This window comes from Aulonocara stuartgranti, assembly GCF_965226115.1.
Source record: "Aulonocara stuartgranti genome assembly, chromosome: 12".
NCBI classification, from domain to species: Eukaryota; Metazoa; Chordata; class Actinopteri; order Cichliformes; family Cichlidae; genus Aulonocara; species Aulonocara stuartgranti.
The window spans coordinates 10925352-10947509 of NC_138948.1; the positions used below are offsets into that span (position 1 = coordinate 10925352).

Genomic DNA, 22158 nt, shown 5'->3' on the forward strand with positions numbered 1-22158 from the left:
ATTGTACACCAGACAGAACAAACCTCAGCAACGACATAGAAAAAAGACATGGTTACTGTTATGATATTTTGATACCACGGTAAGCATTTACAGGATATTGTTTTATACAGGAAAACTGTTACTCAATAAGGCCCATATACTAGTTGTTTTTCTCTTTCTCTGTGACCCAAGAATTAATGTGTAGGACTCACAAGCTGGTACCCCAAGGTCGAAAACACCACAGAGATGAGACCACTTCCTTACTCCCATCCTCCCTTTTTCTTTATCTCCTGGAAAAGGCTCGTTAAAGGCTAGGTGGTTTGTTTCAGAATTCACTAATGAAAGAACTCTGTATTTTATGTCTAGGAGTGTATTTTGCTGGGATGATCATAAATTATAGCTGAACTGATAAACTACACAAGGGATACTTTGCTCAGAAGGCAGGAAGACGTTTCCTTATTTAGTCTGTACCGGTTTGAACTGGGAAAGCTGACACACGAACCTTTTTTTTCTCTATATAAACTGCTGTGTATCAAATAAACCTTTGAGTTGATTCTGGGAAAGCAATCTGAACAGTTTCTGTATCACTTTGTTCTCCTAACTGCTCCCGATATCGTAACTAACCCAGCTGAACGGCATACCTGAGTGTTACTTTAAATAATTAGGAATCTTATAAGGAAAGGACAAAACTCTGCTTATCGCTCACGCCACGGAGGAAACCCGGGACGGCAATTTCCTTCAGTTACTGAATGAATACTTGTAAATGCTACCACTATCTTTGAAACAAATGCATTCCCACGCCTTGCTTGAGCCCATTATGCTGAATTTTCAGACCACTTCCTTTAGGCTTGATACATAAAGACGAGTGCGCACCAGTGTGTGTTTTAGTCAAAGCCAAATAAGAAGAAATGTACTGCTTCGGATTTTTCAGTGTCTTGATCTCATGTGTCGTTCTTCTCATTGTTCAGTCAAGTGAGTCATTTCTTCTGCTTTTGATTTATTTAGTGGTTAATTAATGTACATATGTCTAAGTCATAGTAATGTTTTTCAGCAAATTTGTTATGGTTTCTTAGTTGGAGTGTAATTTCACTTTTCCTGATCACTCCTACATGGATTTTAAAGGTTTCATAAATGTTAGAATTTGTATTTGGATGTGCTTCAGGTATTTTGTGTATAGATTCTGTGATCTGTGTCACATAGATGTCTTATAGGCTTACAAAGTAAGTTGTGCAGAGAGTTTTCTGTCTTTGGTTTAAGCGCTTGTCGACTCATTTGTCTTAGTGATCTCTTTGAATATTTGTCATTTTAGGTGATGGTTCTGAGATTATTGGAGGCAATGAAGTCAAGCCACACTCACTGCCTTTCATGGCTCTGCTTGAGGGTAACGAGGGCAATTGTGGAGGGATACTAATTGATGAAGCATGGGTCCTGACTGCTGCTCACTGTGATAAGTAGGAATCTGAAGCATTTGTTTATGTTTTTACTGGATCACAAAAAAATCCATGTCATCATGGGTATTGAAAATATCATACAAGTCAACATGTTTAAGCTTCATGATACTCCAATCAGCTACATGCCACATCGTGACCTTAGTAAAAAAAATTTTATCATGTAACCACTCAGTAATCAGAGAGAAAGCAAATCTTCATTTCTTCTCTATTTGACACTTTCTTGGCCAGTAAACCTATGCCATAATTGAACTTTAATTTAACACTGCATTGTTTTGGCTCTTTTAGAATTAAGAACGTGTTGCTGGGAGTGCACTCCATCAGGAGAGATAAAAAAAAGCAGATCCAAAAGGTGAAAAAAAGTTTTCCTCATCCCTGTTTTGATGCAAAAGACAGGGTCAATGACCTCATGTTACTCAAGGTAAGATGACTATAACAGAATGGAAAAACGATCCTTAGCGATTTCTATAAAAGTTATGTTTGCTGACATTACATAATACATGTTAAGCAAGAAAAGCAAATGTTTATTCAAGATAAACACAACTGCAAAGCCAGGCTGTCACTTATGATTATTTAACTTCAGATGTAAAATAAGGTCTTTCTCATCTTCCCATCTGTTCAAAATTCAACAGCTCAAATTCCACCTGAGACCAGAAAGAGAAAGATGCTTTTCTGCAAAATTTAGATAATTTTTCTTTTTTCATTTAATGTTTGTACGACAGAGCATCAGGGCCGCATTAAGAACAAAAGTATTACTAATCATTTTGAGAATAAAGTGGAAACTTCAAGATAATCTTTAAATCTTGAAACTGTTTTTCAAGAAAAGAGTGGGAAAGTGGAGATTACAGTTGTTGTGTCAAGACACATTGCCACATTTGTCATGCCCTCTTGGAAGAGTGGATTTTGTATAGGATATAACAGTAAGTGTAAGCTGCACAATCCTGAAAACTTCTGGTATTTTGAATTTTTTGTTCAAAATAGAATTACGACTTTAGTCTCTCAATTTTGATTGTGATTAAAGACTGACTTCATGTTGAGTCGGCTTAAGTAGTTTCATTTAAAATAAATGTGTTTTTTTTTAATTGTTTTTATTTTATCTTATTTATTTATTGTAAAAATTCTATTAAGGCAATGATGAATTCATTATGCTTAAGTAATTATATCTTAAATTTTAGCTTAACAAAAAAGTGAAGAAAACCGAGACGGTTAATTGGCTCAAGTTGGGCAACGCTGTCAAAGATCCTGCAGCTGGAAGCATCTGTGTGGTGGCTGGATGGGGAGCAACTAAAAGCAAAGCCGAGCAAATGTCAGATGTCCTGAGGTCTGTCAATGTGACAGTGATTAACAGAGTGAAGTGCAACTCACGTGCCTATTACAACCTCGACCCTGTTATCACCAGCAGCATGATATGTGCTGGATCAGAGACAGCAGATACCTGTCAGGTATGTATGCTTGATAGTCATTTTTACCACTTTAACTGTTAATGATCAGAAAAAATAAACTACTAAATAAATTCAAGTCTATTTCATTCTATTTATGTGGCCCGGTCATGGGGAATGAGACAGGACACAGGAAATACTCTTTTGTGGGCTTTTTTATTCTCCGACTGTACTCGGAGGAGCACAGTTTTAATTCTGTAGTTTTGAGTGAAACGGCAAAATTTAACTATTCCACTGGCTCAGCCTAAACTGCCTTTCAGGGTCTGAGACAACAGTAACTATCATATGTACATGTTAAATCCAAACAGTATAGACAACAGTAGTGACCTGTCAAGAAACAAATACAACAAAAAAAGAGAAAACAAAACAAATAAACACATTGTTTACATCCCACAACTTCGCAGGTCAACTGGCAATAAAGTGCACTGTAAACTCTCTTTTAAACATACATTTCTATGGGAGAACATCATGAACTCACTTCGGTTTCTCCACACAGCTACTGTGCTAGGACAAGTACACACGCAGGAATCACACAGCAAGTGATCTCCCCTCTGAATCAAACAGAAACATACAGAGTTATGCAAAGTGAGTAAAAGTATAAACTTAACAACTTTGAAATCTGTTAGGACACTGTAACTACTCACGCCAACCCGCTCTTCAGTCCCTTTCACAGCACGTGACCATTAAACATGCACCCGTCGCGCGTTAAGAACTGTACAGAAATGGTCACAAACATGGAGTCATTGCTAAAGAAACTTAGCTAATTACAGTCTACTACAACACTGGTGACAATATTTTGCAGTATGCTACACTTTTTAGCACATTTACCTCGTGTGTAGCTAGCCACAGAATCTTTTGCAGTCTCTAACTCTCCAGTGCTCCCGCTCACAGCGCTCAGTGTGACACAAACTTGAGTGCATGCGTGCTCTGGCTTACGGCGGCTCTTAAAGGGACAGTATACCCCCAAAACACGAGGTCTAGTCATCCCCATGACAACCCTACAACAGACCTCCGGTAGACAGGCAACCAGTCAAAAACACAATTCCCTCTTTTTAAACCCTTTCCATGCGTAGTATTAGTTCACTTGGCTACATTTATATCACAACAACAGTTGTCTTAAAGCATTGTAAGGTAAAGACTGTACAATAATACAGAGAAAACACCAACAATCAGAAGACCCCCTTTGAACAAGTACTTTGGAGACAGTGGGAAGGAAAAGCTGCCTTTTAACAGGAAGAAACCTCCAGCACAGCCAGGTTCAGGAGGGGCAGCCATTTGCCTCGACCAATGGGAGGTAGAGGGAGGAGGACAGGAAAAAGACATGCTGTTGACGAGATTATTATGGGCAGAGATTATTAATATTTTATAATTAAATGCAGAGTGATGTATAAACACACAGTGAATGAAGAAACACTCAGTGACCATCATATTATAATTTTCTCTACAGGGAGATTCAGGAAGACCGCTGTTGTGCAGTGGTGTGTTGACAGGAATCACTTCCTTTGGAGCTAAGGAGTGTGGTAACAAAACACACCCTGGAGTGTATGCTTTTCTCTCAGATAAACAACTCCAGTGGATCAAAAAAACTATGACTCAAAATTAGATCTCTCTCTGAGTCTTTTTCCTTCTTAAACCTTTACTATCTGTTAAACATTTGTTTTTGTTGCATAAATTTAAATACAAATTTTTGTCACCAATGGTCTGCATTTATATGAGTCTATATTTTGAGGTTTAAAGGATTTTGTTAAAGCAGATAAGATTTCTCTAAGAGTCTTACTGGACATGAGTGTTCTCAAACAGTGGAGCAGGCCCCACTGATGGGGCACAACGGGAAAATATCGGGTGAAATTAAGTTGAATCAGTATGACTGGAAAGCTGTATTTTTGCTATAAAATTCAGCATTTTTTGAATATCTGCCAAAAACTAGTGGTCTAAACGTTTTTAAAAAATAGTAAAAGAAAGAAATGGGATTGAAATGAACTCAAATAAAGCTGCTGAAAATGAGAAGTGCATGATTCTTTGCTAGATGTGCATGTTTTGAAGACAAAGGTATGTCATGTGATATGAAAGATTTCCTCTTTCTATCCTCGAGTGCCTGTCCAATAAATGGGGGTCTAATGATAGTGGTCAGGATCACCCACCATGACGGTTTGTGCTGTGACCGCACCTCAGCTTCAAAAAAGTGACGTTTGCACGCATTTATATGAATGGTGATATGTCACCACATGGTCCCGCACTTTATTCACTGTCATCTTGGAAAGTGTCAATAGAATTACAGTCTCGTCCTCTTCACCATTTAGCCATCTAGGCGAGCAAGTGTAACTGGAGTTAATTTTTTTTTCTAGACCATCAAACACAAATTCAAATAGTCTATGTGCACTTGCCTGTTTAGAAAACAAGAATAAACGAACTGTGCATAAGTCCAGCATGTATATGACCGGTGACCGGCCATATTTGTCATATTGTTGCCAAATTTGCAAGTGATGTGTCAAATATGATTGTCAGTCTTGGTATATATTAACATATAAAATTAAACTTTAGTAAACAATTAAAACACTGCTGCCTGAAAAACCTTGACCACTGGATCCACCATAGAGGGTTCATTTTGTGTCATTGCACCCGTTGAGTTTATGATAGACACAAATATTTGTTAAATTTGTGACCCTTACCAAGTACCTCTCTTTACTATAATTCGTTGTATTACTTGAGTAATTCTGATAACACGATCCAAAATTAGCATTTGTTCAGTTTCACCAGGAAGATGAAAGTTTTGTGTTGACCATTAACCCTGTAAGACTCATCCCATTCAACCCCAACCCATTTTTGGGGGGAACTTAGATGTTTATTAACCCTTATAACAAAATACACTTTTTTTTTTGCTATATCATGTTGTTCATGACATATTTTTATTATATATTTATAATTTTTTTTTTTTTGTGTCGCATTTGATACATTGGGCTTTTTTTTTCAACGTTTTGTTAACAACAATGTTAATATTTTGTCCATAACATTTTGAAATTATGACAAGTATTGATCATATTGATGAGATAGAAGTCTCAGAAACTCAGGTATCAAATATGATACAAAGGGCTTTATAGGGTTAATGTAAACAGATTACCAAGTGCAGAATGTGCATGGATTGAAGAGATGTAGCATTTCAACAGTAAATTTTAATAAACCTGTGCATTGTGAACAGATTTAGTGCTCATTTCAACTGTCAAATGTACGAATATACAGTGAGTAAAATAAGTACTGAATATCTCCCCAATTTCCTAAAAAAAGGCGCATATGAATATGAAATTCTCGCCAGATATCATTAAAAATCCATCCAGTCCACACATGCAAATAAATCAAACCATAGAAGTCCATATGTTTTATGTAATAATGAGAATGGACACAGGACACAGAATGTCAGTCTGCCCCAGGGAAGCTGTGGCTACAACTGTAGCTTGCCTCCACCAGTGTGTGAATGTGAGAGTGAATGAATAGTGGCATTGTAAAGCGCTTTGAGGCCCCCGAAAAGCGCTATATAAATGCAATCCATTATTTTATTATTACAGGGTAAAAAAAGTATTGAGCATGTAAAGAAAGGGCAAATTCAGCTGGGTAAGTCCCAACTGATGGCCTGTACAAAAGGAGGCTCATTAGCAAGGTGTCACAGAAGAAACATGTCATGATGGATAAAATCAGTGGCCTTTGCAAACTTATTGTTGCAAAACATACTGATGACACTGGTTACAGTAGAACGTCTGAACTACTGAAGGTTTCAGTGAGCACTGCTGGGGCCATAATCTGGAAGTGGAAATGAAACAACATAATTTCACATCAACCACGACCAGATGCTCCCCACAAGAGTTCAGACATAGGACTGAGCCAAGAGCCAAGAACCAATTGTGGACAGCTACAGAAAGACCTGGAATCTGTAGTTAGAATTGTTTGAAAGAAAAACAAAAAGTAATGCACTCAACCGCCATGACCTATGTACACGCTCACCATGTAAGACTCCATTGAAGAGTAAATGTTATAAGAAGGCAACAAGTACTGAATGGAGTGAAAGTGGGACTTCTTGTCATGCTGTTGGAATGAGCACGAGGAGAGGTTACTGTAGGCAGGCAGGCAAAGTCTGTGGAACAGCAGAAAGCAGGTGAGTGACATCCAAAGCAGTCAAGTGACTGGAGTGAAGACGCAGGAGCAAGTGTTTGTCGGTGCTCACTTTTTCTGGAGGTAAAGATTTGGAATTATATTTATGTTAAAAGTTCTGTATGAAAAAAATCAAAATAACAAGCAAATTATTTAGTTTTTACAAACACTAGTATTCATTGATACTTTACACAATTCCTTGTGCAGAAATTCAAAAATCCATATGTGAAGAGTTCAGCAGCCACGGCCACAAAGAAGCCATTGCGCACACCAGAGTGTGTGCTTTGGAAGCGCTGCAGAAGATTTCCTTGAAACTGAAATCAACTGACTATTGACTGTTTGGGGGGTAGAGCATAAACAAAATGGGGTCCTAATGTGATTGGTCGCTTTGATTGACAATTCAGGTTACTGCATTAAACTGAATTATACTTTGGCACCAATATAAGTGCCTTTTTAACTTGGAGCTATATAAATAAAATTAAATTGAATTCAGTTAATCCATTCTTGACTTTTAATAAAAACCTTAAAACTACAATGGAAGTTCAATTTAATCCCCTCTCTCATATAGAAACTACAGAAAATTGTTATTATTTGTGATAAATCTGACCACTTGCTTTGAAACAATATCACCAGTTCATCAGCTGGCATGTGTCAGTTTTGCTGACTCATTATTTTCCATGATCAAACCACATCCTTCGAACTCAGCGTATAAAGCTATGCATCAAAGTAAATTTCATGGCATTCGGCATCTAATCAAAGAGGGGTAAGACAAAATGTTCTGCCTGAAGAATTTCAGTCTTTTAATCTCATGTTTGATTTTCTTCATCATCCAGTCAAGTGAGTAATATTTTCTATTGCACATTCATTCAGTACACAGAATGCAAGGGCATTACTTTCAGTATTACAAAGCCGCTGGCATTTCTTGTGTTTTACTCATCTGTTCCTTCTTTCATTTTTAAGTTCTTGACTTGATTATCTTGTGATTTAGATATTTAAGTGAATATTTTCTTTTAATTTTAGGTCATGGTTCTGAGATTATTGGAGGGAAGGAAGTCAGGCCACACTCCCTGAGTTTCATGGCTTACTTGAAAAGTAAAAAGTCTTTCTGTGGGGGGATATTAATCCATCCACAATGGGTCCTGACTGCTGCCCACTGCACTAAGTACAGACTTACTCTTCTGACATCAAATCAAAATATCTTAATATTTTTAACAGACTGTGAAAAATAACACATTGTGTGTTTTTTTAATACATTTTTATAATATATACATAATAATATAAAATAATATATACATATAACATATGTCTACATATAAAATACTGTCAGTAATCCTTTCACTGATACTGTGAGTACAAATATGCTAAAACTTCACATCTTCAGTGTAAATAATTTACATAATTACTTATCATGTTAATAGTAGGCACAATCAAATCAGCATCTCCTTAAAAATGTATTTGAATAAACTCATGGCGGAAGCGACCACATTTCAGTGTTGCTTTTATTACTCTCGGTTGCTGTCACTTTTCACACCCTGCTTCAGTTTTTCACCTCGCAGTTGCTCACTTCCCCTACAACAACTAAGAAAGGACCTAGTTCACCCTTTTAACCCTTTACAGCCGATCGGAGCAGGCACGCTCTGTTTTGCGTAACTATTTTTAAATCCCGGTAGCTCTGCAACCAAGTAAGCTAGCGCAATAATTTTTTTTGCATATGAAACCGGAGGAGTTGTACTTACATCTTATGCCATCAGCTTGTCCTAGGTCACAGTTTCCTTCCACATATAGCTTTGCAAAAACTGCATAAAAATCACTTGCAGCAACAAAAACATGATATTCCAGAAACAGGCTTCGCCGATCCATCAGCTGTTTGTAACACTTCCTACGTCCATCAGCGCGAACTATCACATGACCGCATGACCTGCCCGAAACCGGAAGTGACGTCATTTTGCGGAAATGTAGTTTTTTACGATCGGGGCCTTATGAGCTTGTGTTTTACTTGTTATGTGTTTTAAAAAGTTATGTTTGACTTTATGACTTTCTGTGTCGTTTCTGGGATGCTTAAGACTCATATTGCACTGCTGGAAATAGTTTATTTTGATGCATATGCTGTTATTTTGCAAATTTGCACTATAATATTTATTTTCGCTTTTCCTGCAGTATATAAAAATTGGTGTATTTCAAAAATAAAACTATGAAGACACTCAAAATAAATTTCCTGTGGTGGGAAACTAGTTTGTGTAACTTTTTTGTATTTACAGTTTTGAGGGATAAGCCTCTTAAATTTCTCTAACTAGAAATATATGTTAAAAAAACAAAAACGATTTTCAATTTTTTTGTAGTTTATTGCACTTTTTTGCAATTTATGTAATTACTATGCACCTAATGCAGACATATTATTAAAGTTTGGGCTATAATGGTTGTATTGATGTATAGCAACTTGAAATGCTCCCAAAAATGGCTCCACAGCATGTAAAAATATAATATAAGCTCTGGCGAACTTGGTTCTATGGTAGGTCTTAAAGGGTTAAAGCAGGCGCAGCGTGATCGCTGATGACGCTCAGGTGCGTCCACCTCGCCCCACTACAGCATTGCTTTTAAAAATCCCTCAGATTTTTCTGCCGTTTTTAAGGACAAGCCTCAGCTCTCAGGAAAAAAGCCTGTAAGACACGAGTATGTTTGACTGCTTTGCACATTAATGAAAATAGAGGTTGATAACGTTCCAAAAAATGACAATAGACAAAATCTGTTCATATTCTAACCCTCATCACCCTACACCCATGAAAGTAATTTTTCAGTAAAACCCATAACGCAACCACCTCTAATAATATGCATATAACAAAATATAGAGTTAATTTATCTTATCGTAGTCCTCCCCTATGAAGCTTTTATATATGTTAACTTTACTCTGTATTTTTTTCTTTTACAGTATTAGTGAGGTGATCCTGGGAGCACACTCCATCAAGAAAGAGGAAAAAGATTCGAAACAATTCCGAGAGGTTAAGAAACAATTTCCTCATCCTGACTTTTGTAATATATTAAAGGGCAATGACCTCATGTTGCTCAAGGTAAGGTCAATATTCACTGTACAATTCACAATACTAAATGAAGCAAAGACGCAACCCTGTAATTTAAACGCTTTTTCAAGAAAACCCACTTAGAGGAATTTGTTTAAAATGGGGCAGTAAATTAAAGTGCACAATTTTTTTAGAGCTTTTAATCACATGAGATTTGATTTAGTATTACATGTTTTTTATGTTACTGTGGAATACACCAGGCACAGACACACGCACACACAGGTAGGTACAGCCAACTTCCACATTTATTCAAGTGTTGTTGTTTTGACAGCTGACTCAGTCACACAGTCTGACAGCTCACGAGCCCAGCTGATCTCTCCCCTGGCCGCTCCTCCTCGTCTCACTATAAACACAGCGGAGGGAGACCATCATCAGTCCATAAACAACATCAGCTGTTCTTACCGGCCTCGCAGCGCCGCCCTGATGAGCCTTCCGCTCCACTCCTCCCCTGCAGCTGCGCCCGGGGCCACGCCTCCGCCACAGTTACATAAAACATTTCTATTTGTGAAAAGACAATTGAAATATGTAACAATATGAATAATATGAAATGTTAGGCAGCTCAGGACCTAACATTTACTTTTCTTCTTTTCTTTACTTACTCTTCTTACATAGTTGAAACATGTTTTTAAAGTCAAAACATTGTAAGCTAGTACTGACCAATGAGTAATAACTGACTGTTAAAAATTAGCAATCTGTTTATTAACTGACTCTCATTTGGTGTTGGCTCGCTGCAGTCCAGTATCACGACACTACACTCACTGTTGAAATTACCAGCTAATTATATTTAAAGTATTGATTAATTTTATCTTTAGGGATTTTCTATCTTAGCTCTCAGCCATGTTGCTATAGCATCATGCTTTATCCCCTGTTCCTCTGGCACTTTCCTGCTTAGTGTGCCACACTACTAGTTTTAGTAATAATGACACTTGTCATTAACCTAGTTTGGGGGTGAGCTGCTCCAAGTGCTCCAATTACCTCATGGACAACTTTTGAATCAACCTCCACATCTTCTGTAGTTCCTCTCTCGGCCCTTGGTATTTCCCAAGCTTCCCATGTTCCTTCTTCCTGATGTTGCTATCACTTGATATAGCTACATCTATTACTACAGCCTTCTTTCTTTACTTAGTCCCACAGGGTCTTAGCTTGGTCATTCTTAACCACCCTAGAGGGTGTATTCCATTTTGACCTTGGGACATCCAGGCCATACTCAGCACAAATATTCCTGTATATTAAGCCAGCGGCTTAGTTAGGGCGTTTCATGTATGCACCCTGCTGTTATGTTCTGTCTTATTTACTTACTTTATAACTATATAAAGGGGCGATCGTGGCTCAAGAGTTGGGCGTTCGCCTTGTAATCGGAAGGTTGCCGGTTCGAGCCCCGGCTTGGACAGTCTCGGTCGTTGTGTCCTTGGGCAAGACACTTCACCCGTTGCCTACTGGTGGTGGTCAGAGGGCCCGGTGGCGCCAGTGTCCGGCAGCCTCGCCTCTGTCAGTGCACCCCAGGGTGGCTGTGGCTACAATGTAGCTTGCCATCACCAGTGTGTGAATGAATGGGTGGATGACTGGATATGTAAAGCGCTTTGGGGTCCTTAGGGACTAGTAAAGGGCTATATAAATACAGGCCATTTATATAAACATAATACATAGATAATCATTATCAATATGCAAATCTTCTTTTTTTCAGCTTAACAATCCAGTGATGGAAACCAAAACAGTGACATTTCTCAAGCTGGGCAAAACTCTCAAAGACCCTGCAGCTGGCAGCAACTGTCTGGTGGCTGGATGGGGAAAAACTGAAAAGAAGAATAGGTCGGATGTCTTGTTGTCTGTCAATGTGACTGTGATTGACAGAAAGAAGTGCAACTCTCGTGGTTATTACAACCGCAACCCTGTTATTACTAGTGACATGATATGTGCTGGTTCAAATGGAAACGCTAAGGCTAGTACATGTAATGTAAGTATATATTAGTAAGTTGCTTTGTAATATGAAATTGTAAATTGCAATAAAGCGCAAGACCTTTTTGGCTTTTTTAAATCTCCAGAATAGTTAAAACACCCCCCAAAAATGTCAAACATTTGTTCTTGCTGCAGGGGGATTCAGGAGGGCCACTGCTGTGCAATAAAGAGCTGGTTGGAGTCACTTCTTTTGGACCTGTAGTGTGTGGCGAGATAAATGAGCCTGCAGTCTTCTCATTTCTCTCCAAAAAACAACTCAAGTGGATCAAAAAAACAACTAAGTCATCTGAATTTTAAGGAATCCACAGGAATCAGTCCACATAATTTAATGAACACGAGCATCTTTGTAATCTTGTTAAATCTGTTACTGCTGTTCCTATAGACCACTGACTTGAGCATTATTAATATTATCATTTCATTCTTTTACATTTTTATTTTTGATCTCTGCACATATATGACAGATCCTTATTATTGTTAGTCCTTATCATTGCACAAACTTTTCCTTTTCTTTGTTTTTCAATCCCCAAGTAACCCCAAGAATATGAGTACTCCTGTTTGCTGCATTTGAAGGCTACCTCTGCAATAAAAGCATACAAAGGTTTTTTTTTTGTTTTGTTTTTTTAATGTACATACAAAACTCATGAAAGTAAAACAACAAAGTGAAATTATTCAGCCTGCCAGTGAGAAAGATTCACCAGCTCCTGCTTTATATACTGAAACTGAAACTGAGGCTTGTGAACTGATTTTGTTTTGATGTAGATAAATTACTGAGCATGCTTTCTTATTTGTTCATTTTTCATCCTGATTACTTGTGCTCAGAAACCACTGACCAATCTTTTTCCACACGTTACTTTTTTATTTTACTTTTAGATAATTCAGTCCTGGGCCACTCCTCCTGTTACAGAGCTGTGGTTATATGGTTATATAAAACTGCTTGATAAGCTAAAACAAAACTAAAAAATTGAGTAACCTTGTAAAGTAGCTGGGATAGGCTCCAGCCACCCCGCAACCCTGACACGGATAAGTGGAAGAGAATGGATGGATGGATGGACCTTGTAATGTTGAAGGGAAAAGGCAACCATATCTATGAAATTCCATGCCTTTTATTTGAGCTCTATTGTATTGAGGGGCGATCGTGGCTCAAGAGTTGGGAGTTCGTCTTGTAATCGGAAGGTTGCCGGTTCGAGCCCCGGCTTGGACAGTCTCGGTTGTGTCCTTGGGCAAGACACTTCACCCGTTGCCTACTGGTTGCCTCAGAGGGCCCGTGGCACCAGTGTCCGGCAGCCTCGCCTCTGTCAGTGCGCCCCAGGGCAGCTGTGGCTACAATGTAGCTTGCCGTCACCAGTGTGTGAATGTGTGCGTGAAAGCGTTTTGGGGTCCTTAGGGACTAGTAAAGCGCTATACAAATACAGACCATTTACCATATTGTAATTCATCCACAGGGATAATTTGCTGGACAGTGTGTGTGATAACGTCATGTAGAAGAAGAAGGACTTGGTACATCATGCTCCACAAAACAATAGTAACCAGCTACAGTGTATCCGAAAAGCATTCACAGTGCTTCACTTGTTCCACATTTTGGCTACGTTCACACTGCAGGTCTTAATGCTCAATTCCGATTTTTTGATTAAATCCGATCTTTTTGTCTGATTGTTCACACTACAAATAAAATGTGACAGCAAACGCACTCTAGTGTGAACGTTCACGGCCCTCAAAGCGGCCCGCATGCGCAAAAGAAGACGTCACACACAACACGCTCTGTTTACGAAAGTAAAAATGGCGGCTACAGAGCTAGTAGGTGTTGTTGCAGCAGTCTATCAATTTCTGCACAGTCGTAACCGACAGAATTTTGACAAATTAATTAGAGAAAGAAGGACACTGAGAAAAAAGAGAGCCCGTGCTTTAACAATGGCCGCCATGCTTTCTTGTTTGTCTTCTCCAGTGCTGATAATTGGCGTCTGTCTTGTGTCAGTGACGTAAAAGACTGATTTAATGCGATATGACCATTCAAACAGCAGTCGCGTTCTAAAACATCAGATATTTATCGGATTCAGTACCACGTACTGAAGTGACCTAGGTCGGATTTGAAAATATCGGATTTGTGCTGTTCACACTGTCATACCAAAAAAGTCAGATTTGATGCTCTTTCGCCTGCAGTGTGAACGTAGCTTTTGTCATGTTAGAGCCTTATTCCAAAATGGATCAAATTCATTTTTTCCCAGAATTCTACACACAGTATTTCATCATGAAAAAGGGGACAAACTTTGCTTGAAATTCTTGCAAATGTATTAACCCCCTGACTACCAGGAAAAAAAATGTTGTCCAATCAAAAAAAAATTTAAATCCCCCAATGTTTGTAAGGTAATTAGAAGACTGAAATAATTTTTTGGGGAAAAAAAGTTTACATTTTTTAGATATCACATGTCCACTGTAGAGGACATTGGAAGGCCAAACATATAAAAATGAACTTTGATGGCAAATATTTGCTTCAACTCTTCACCAAGGAGAAGTTTGAACTCAAGGAACTGTAGTGCTTTCTTCCCCCAAAACTGCAAGTCACTGCTATACTGAAGCCACGAGTTGGTGATTGCCAGATCAAAAAGTAGAAAACTGCACATACTGTCAATTTCTGAGTGCGAGAGACCATCCTGTAGAAACTCAACATTCGGCAACAAGGTCCACGTCACCTATATTGGTAGTGTACTCAGCAATTGCCAGTGGACTTGGCACATGGACAAACCTTTTGTTTTTCTTAGACCATCTTGTGCATCTGTTCTGAGGTTGATTGCCATCGACAGAGGATGCCATGACAACTGGCTTGTTGTCCAACCACTTAATGACAGCAAGTTCAGGTCTGAGTACCATCTCTGATGCTCCTCCTTCTTTCTTCTTCAAGGGCTTATTCCATATGATCTTCTTCATGAGACAACTCAAGATCTGGGTTTCCCTCATCAAACTGCAATAAATTTCTTTCTGCTTCTAAAAAGGACTCCTTTTCTGGTCATTTAAAAAAACAGAACAAAATGGAGGAAATGACTACAAATGTCCACTACGGAGGACATTTTTTAGACACTTCAATACTATACTAAAATGAAGTTAGAATTAAGCATGCTATGTTTTAATGTGTTATTAAGAGACTTATTTAAAATATGTTAACAACATTTATAGCTAAAAATTGCTCAATAAGAAGTTTTATGCACTTACTTTTCTTCTTCCCATAAAATGTGCTTGCAGCGATGGCCGCCATGTTCCTTAATGAAAAAACTAAAGTTCCCAAAGCTCCACCCCTTCACATTTGGTATCATTGGAAAGCCCTAAATGTCCTCTGTAGATACCAAAAGGAGGCAGTTCTGTAGTATGCAGTGCATGCCAGATATTCAGGTTTAGAAAGGTGCTCTACAGAGGACAAATTTGCATTGCTGGTAGTCAGGAAAACAAAAATATATCATGCATTTAAGTATTCAGAGCCGTTGCTCGATACTTTGTTGAAGCACCTTTGGCAGGAAATATATCCTGAAGTAATTTTGAGTAAGATGCTGCAAGCTTGGCATACTTGTTATTGGGCAGTTTCTCACATTTTTGTATGCAGAACCTGTCAGACTCCATCAGGCTGGATGGGGAGTGTTGGTCCACAGCCATTTTCTGTTTTCTTCAGAGATATTAAATCAGGCTCAAGTCTGGGCTCTGGCTGGGCCACTAAAGACATTCACAGAGTGGTCCCTAAGCCAATCCTCTGTTATCCTGGCTGTGTGCTTTGGTTCGTTGTCCTGTTGGAATATGAACCCTCCCCAAAGTCCAAAGTACAGTGCTATGGAGCAGGTTATCATCAAGGATGTCTTTGTATATTGCTGATTTTATCTTTGCCTTGATCCTAACTAGTCTCCCACTAGTTTTCCTTTTACAGAAAAATATCCCCACTGCATGGTGCTGACACTGCCGTGCTTTGCTGTAGGAATGGTATTGGCCAGGTGATGAGCAGTACCTGTTTTCTTCCAAACATGATGCTTGGCATTCAGCCCAGTTTCAGCCCAGTCTTTGTTTCATTAGACCAGATGTGGTCTTTTTTGATAGTTCGATGGTCTTAAGCACCCGAAGGACTCTAGTGAAGGTGAGTCCTTCGGTGAGCCTCCCAGGCTTGTTTGGGTAGCTGTGGCGGTATTCTCTGACCATGGAGGGGTCCAGAATGCAGACGGAGGCATCCAAAATCTCTCTTCTGGACCCCACAAAATCCACAAGATACTGATATTGATATTGAAGGCTCTTTACTACAATTGCTTGTATGTGTATATGCACTCTTTAACGTCGGGGATCTGGGTCTGAGGGATCCAGGGTCCTTGAGCAGTGTGGACTCATTATCATTATTATTATTATTATTGTGTGTTTTAGCTGCACTGAGCTGCCGGCTGTGTCCCAAGTTGTAGGAATAGGCAGGTGTGTGTTGGGATGTTTGTTTGTCTGCAGTTGGTGCTGTTTCCTGTAGGCTGGGTGCCAGCCCCCTTGGTAGGGGGCTGGCCACACCTGAAGACCATGCCATGCACTTGCTGATGATGAGGCTCGTAGGGGGAGCTATTTAAGAGTATGATGGAGCTCCCTCTGGCGTGGGATTATTGCGTGAGACTCCAAGTCAGTTTTCAAGTCAGTGTTGAAGACTAGTTATGTGGTGTCTTGATGGCTGTTTCTATTGTGTCTCAGGAGGAGCGTGGAACGCCAGATAGCAGCAGGCATGGGGAATGCAGAGACACGGGAGTGGAGAGCACAGAACACGGATGTTTTGGGAGAAGACACGACACGGGAGTCAGGGGAGTGCATGGGGATTTATTCTGTGGATTATTAACTGCACTATAAATAAACGCACTGTTCAGCATAAGGAGGCCGGCACTTGGGTCCTCATTCCCCACTTCCCCGACTGTGACAATAATTATTTATTTATTTTCTCCTCCTGTTCTCCCTCTTTTTTAAATACCAGCTTTACCACAGAAGAGAGTTGAATACATCCATTATTTTCTATCCTATTCTGTCCTTGTCTTGTTTTTTTTAAATAATATTAAAATACAAATATTATCAATGATATGATTATTTTTTCTGTGATAATGAATTTTTTAAAAGACTTAACGTAAACTTCACAAAAAGACAACCTCAAATGTTTTACTGAGTTTTTGTTTTACACAGTTCCAGAGCATTGTTTGCAATTATTCACTATGTTTGAGTCCATTCACGGTTTTATGATTTCAACATGTCTGTGAACAGTGTGTCTTTTTTCATTGTTTATTCTGCAAATCATTTTTTCTTCTGGTTAATAAGATGACATTTTAGAAAGCAAATGTGAAAGTGTCAGTGACTTACTGACATATCTGCACCCAGTGACAACGTTCTCGGAATCACGTAAAGAAACCCACCATCGCACAGTAAATAAACAAAATGGTCATTATTCGTGGTAAATTCAACCAGAGTTCTTGAAATGATGTAAGCTTGAACCTTTTGCAGCCAGACCACATCCTTTCAGCTCAACATAAGTTGTGCATTACAGCTATGGGGACTAACTAAAAAAAACAAACCATCAGATGTCCTTATGTCTGTTAATGTGACTGTGATCGATAGAGTAACGTGCAACTCTCGTGACCTATACAACCGCAACCCTGTTATCACCAGTGACATGATATGTGCTGGTTCAAAGGGTAAAAAAAAGACTGATACCTGTAAGGTAAGGATCATGCATATTTTTTGTGCTTGAAGACCCGCTGCCACCTTGAAAGTTGTAAATAATTCAAAAGCGATTGCTCTTTCTGCAGGGGGATTCAGGAGGGCCACTGTTGTGCAATGGAGTGCTAGTTGGAGTCACTTCTTTTGGACCTAAAGAGTGTGGTAACATAAAAAAACCTGGAGTCTATTCTTTTCTCTCAGAAAAACAAGTCAAGTGGATCAAGAACACAATGGGTGCCCCTGAAATGTGATACCGACATCAATGCAGATATGACCTAACAGCCAAATATGAATCTTTGATGCTGTTAAACATGCCACTGCTGGGTCCACTTGATCTATTATTTTTCATTTAATGGCTTCTGTTTCATCTTTTATAGAGTAGGTTCCTTGCTTGCTATAATCTTTACAGACTATTAAAAGCATCAGCACATCTATTACATGAACAGGCGTTTGTTTAAACATCATATAACTGGAAGTGGGTTCATCACCCTTTCCCTTGCAGGAACTTGGGTGAGATATCTATAACCAGTCTTTTTAGTATTGTGTAGGAAAAGATTGACTGTCCAGTATTTTAGCAATTGTCATTGCACACCATACATAAACATGGGTACATAGCTTTCACACCTGAAAAGATAAGCAAATGTAAAAGTGCCTTAAATCTGCATTGTTTCTACTTTACTTTCTGTATTGCTTTTTGACTACACTTTCTTCTTTTTCTACTTTCTAATAAAGCAAAATTTTAAAAGGAATCACTGTTTATTTCATTGTTTTTACTATAGCTCTTTCAAATTTCCAATTTCTCAAACACATTATATGTCATATAAAAAACGTATCTGATTTTAGAATGCTACATTCTTCAAAGTAATGGACATAGAGCCCACCTTACATTTTAAGATACATAGTTAATAAAAGTTATAAATACAGTACTTGAACTTAATATGTCTCTCTCCAGACATGTGACATATGTCCATATGATTGGCAAACTTGTCCCGTACTTTTGCAAGCATTTCTGGAGTCACTGTAACCAGATACCAGTGAATGGCTGTGGAATTAAATCACTTACACAGTAAAGATGATATCTTGTAATTTATTTTCTTCTTTCTTCTTTCCCCCCCTGAGGTAGGTTAGGTTGTAATAATCTTTCCTGCAAAAGAGAGCTGTAGTAATGTCAACACAAGAGGCATTCACTTCTAGAAGAACAAGCATAATGAGCCTCTGACTAAGAGCAAACCACAAAAAATAATGCTAAGACCCTGCACAGGAAGAGTGCAAAATGTCACGACATACCACAAGTGTCATCCATGACAAGGGGCAGTCTCAATTTGTTAGTTAGACGTTTTACCTTAAATGATGCTGTTCTTTCATTGCTGTCTGCTGATGACAACCCATTAGCGGCACTGCGAGTTGAGAATAGTTAAAGAATAAGAATAACTTTATTGATCCTAAAGGGAAAGTAACCAATCTACTTAGCCCTCTAAATACATCTCAGCATTACTGTAACATGAACAGTCCAAAAATATTATAAATAATATCTTTACTTGTAAGACCATGAGCTTCATGTGACACTGACGCTCAGTTTCTTACTATACCATTAGTTAGAGTTCTTTGCAGTGTCGAAAAAAGAAAGAAAAGCCGCTGCAACTCTGAAAGTCTCCATGTGGTCAACAACAGAGATGGGCAGTAACGCGTTACTTGTAATGCGTTACTGTAATCTGATTACTTTTTTCAAGTAACGAGTAAAGTAAGGGATTACTATTGCAAAAACGGTAATTAGATTACTGTTACTTTCCCGTAGTAACGCTGCGTTACTGCGTTACTAAAACCGTGATTTTTTGCAAGAATGTCTCACGACAGTGACGTAAGCGAGTGCGCCGTTAGTGACAGCAGCTGTGTGCAGATCAACAATGGATCACATATCGATTGTGGGAGAGAGTATGAGCGTGCAGCGTTTTAAGCGTGGAAGTACTGACCTTACTCTGAGTTTGATTCCATAAAAAGTGACAAAAATATTAGCGTCCATCGTGCGTGGGAAGAAAACTTCTTTTTACAGCGAAAAAACCCCCTAAACTTCCAAGCAAGCACCGAGTGCACAACGACATAATGGGAAACTCACAGAGAAACTCGCGGATTCTTCAACTCACTGTGGCACACCTGCACCAGGGTAAACCTCCGCCTACCCCAGTCCTGCTTTACAGGTGAAAATAGAGCAACAGGACTGCTGAGTCTTTGACTTTATTTATTTTCTGCTGTGTTTTACTTGCATCTATTTGAAAGAGTGAGTGTAAACACAAAAAATATTTTATTTTATGTGCTGGAATGTGCAGAAAATAAGTTTAAATGTTAAACTAATTTCTTCCAGTCAGAGAATGTTGCATATAATTGAATTTTTGCTTGATGCATAAAGTTAAAAGATTAAAACTGATAAAACAAGTTTAAAAAAAAAGACTTTTCCATTTGATTACATTTTGTATGATGGATTATGTAGAAAAAGTAGAATTGGACTGAAAGATCTATCGCTTTATCACCTATTCAGGTTGTAAATCATGTTTTTAAAAAGTAACTAAGTAACTAATTACTTTTGAAAATAAGTAATCAGTAAAGTAACGGGATTACTTTTTTGGGGAAGTAATCAGTAATTAGTTACTGATTACTTTTTTCAAGTAACTTGACCAACACTGGTCAACAACTGACATATATTATGCCCCTATCATGGTCTAAACCAGTCAGAGATAGTCAGGGGTGGGACCTCTCTAATTAGCCGCAGTCCAGATATTCCTGTAGTCCTTTGTGTGTACGTTTGAAAGTGCAGGCAGATAGATAGAGGTGAGTAGCTTGAATAAAGAGAAATCAATTCATTAAATCCTGAATCGACTTTTAAATATAAATGTATTTTGCCAGAAATGCCAGAATCTCAGATTAAAGCCCACAAAACGATTTCAGCAACGTAAACACAGAGCGCGGATGCGCGCTTTGTGTTTACATCCTTTTTGCGCTAGGTCTTGTCTCTCTTTAACAAAAATTCCCTGAACCAGCAGCAAAAGAAGATTCAAACTACGCTTCACATTTGATAAATGTCGTCATTAATTCTCTCTTACTTTTGCTGTTTTGCTTCCACCACGTTAAAATCATACTTCATGCACAGCTCTCTCTCTCGCAGTGTACTTTAAGAACAGTTTCCCATCGCAAACGGGTCATCAGAGGAGGTCGATGTGATGATTAAGTTTAACATTGTCTGCAATATTACCAAAGAGTCCCAAAGCACTTTAAACACAAGCACTTTTTCAGTAACTTATTTACAAGATTGTTATTTAATCATTTACAGACAATATTGTCTGTATGGACGGCCCAAAAAGTGCACATGTAAAATGTAAATGGTAAATGGCCTGCATTTGTATAGCGCTTTTCTAGTCCCTAAGGACTCCAAAGCGCTTCACACTACATTCAGTCATTCACCCATTCACACACACATTCACACACTGGCGATGGCAAGCTACATTGTAGCCACAGCTGCCCTGGGGCGCACTGACAGAGGCGAGGCTGCCGGACACTGGCGCCACTGGGCCCTCTGACCGCCACCAGTGGTCAGAGGGCCTGCTTGACAACTGCGGTGTCAAGTGATGCGCTTGAAAAATTTGGGCGCCTAACTTTTAGGCACACCAGTGCAACCGTGACAAAAAGTTAGACTAGAGCCCTGCTCTCATGTGCTTTTATGTATGCTAGGGCACGCTCCCAATGAGATGACAGAGGGTGTCCTGGGGGGGTCTCCTACAAGAGGTGACCAGGGCATAACTGGTTTCATGGACAGTCTGCAGCGTAACCTGGTGGTGTCAGATGTACCTAAACAAAATTTCCCATAGCTGTTCTTTTGAATTTAGGTCAGTCGGGCGTTGGGGGCCAGTATCAGTTTCTTCATCCTCTTGGATCTCTTGCTACATGAGGCCTGGCATTGTGGTTCACCTGGAGGAACCCCGGACCCACTCGGTCTATTTTGTCACGGAACTGGGTTTGCGATCCAGTGTTTTGTGTGTTTTCGTTTTATTCTTTGATTATTGTTATTTTCACAGTGTTTCCTGGTTTATTTTGAAAGAGTTTTGTGTGTCTTTGTCATTGTTTTTTGTTTCACTTCCTCTGTGGCGTCATTATGTTCGTTCTAGTCAGCTGTTTCCCCTGTGTTTCCACTTCTTCTGATCACCTCCTGTGTGTATGTAAGTCCCCTGTCTTCCTTTGCTGATTGTCAGGTTGTCTGTTTACCATCCACGTCTCATCTTAGTATTCATAGTCTTCATTGTGGTTTCATAGTTTTCACTGTTTTCATAGTTAGTATTAGTTCTTTCCAGTTTAGGTGTTAGTTTAGTTCTCGTCACTGTTCATGTTGTTTGCACTTTTCGTCGTCAGCCCTAATGAAGGCTCGCTTTTGTTTCC

The 22158-nt window shown here is 38.9% G+C and overlaps 1 protein-coding gene and 1 long non-coding RNA gene across 4 annotated transcripts; one reads left to right on the plus strand and one right to left on the minus strand.

The window, feature by feature from the left end:
• The first annotated feature begins 729 nt into the window (after positions 1-729).
• Positions 730-18485, plus strand: LOC309719529 (uncharacterized protein). Its single transcript, XM_082555688.1, has 11 exons — positions 730-951; positions 1289-1430; positions 1716-1848; positions 2603-2869; positions 4314-4448; positions 7795-7843; positions 8027-8168; positions 9933-10071; positions 11765-11894; positions 17598-17737; positions 17826-18485. Exons 1-11 carry the CDS (start codon positions 888-890, stop codon positions 17985-17987), a joined length of 1503 nt encoding a protein of 500 aa, XP_082411814.1. The 5' UTR covers positions 730-887; the 3' UTR covers positions 17988-18485.
• On the minus strand, positions 3004-3979 carry LOC309719035. 3 transcript variants are annotated; one of them, XR_014280132.1, is made up of 4 exons: positions 3695-3979; positions 3511-3578; positions 3316-3417; positions 3004-3193 (listed from the first exon to the last, which is right to left on the minus strand). It is a non-coding gene; the product is annotated as an uncharacterized lncRNA (long non-coding RNA). The 3 variants fall into 3 exon arrangements; XR_014280133.1 differs by having other exon boundaries at positions 3345-3417; positions 3695-3976; XR_014280134.1 differs by having other exon boundaries at positions 3004-3417; positions 3695-3973.
• Positions 18486-22158: the final 3673 nt, after the last annotated feature.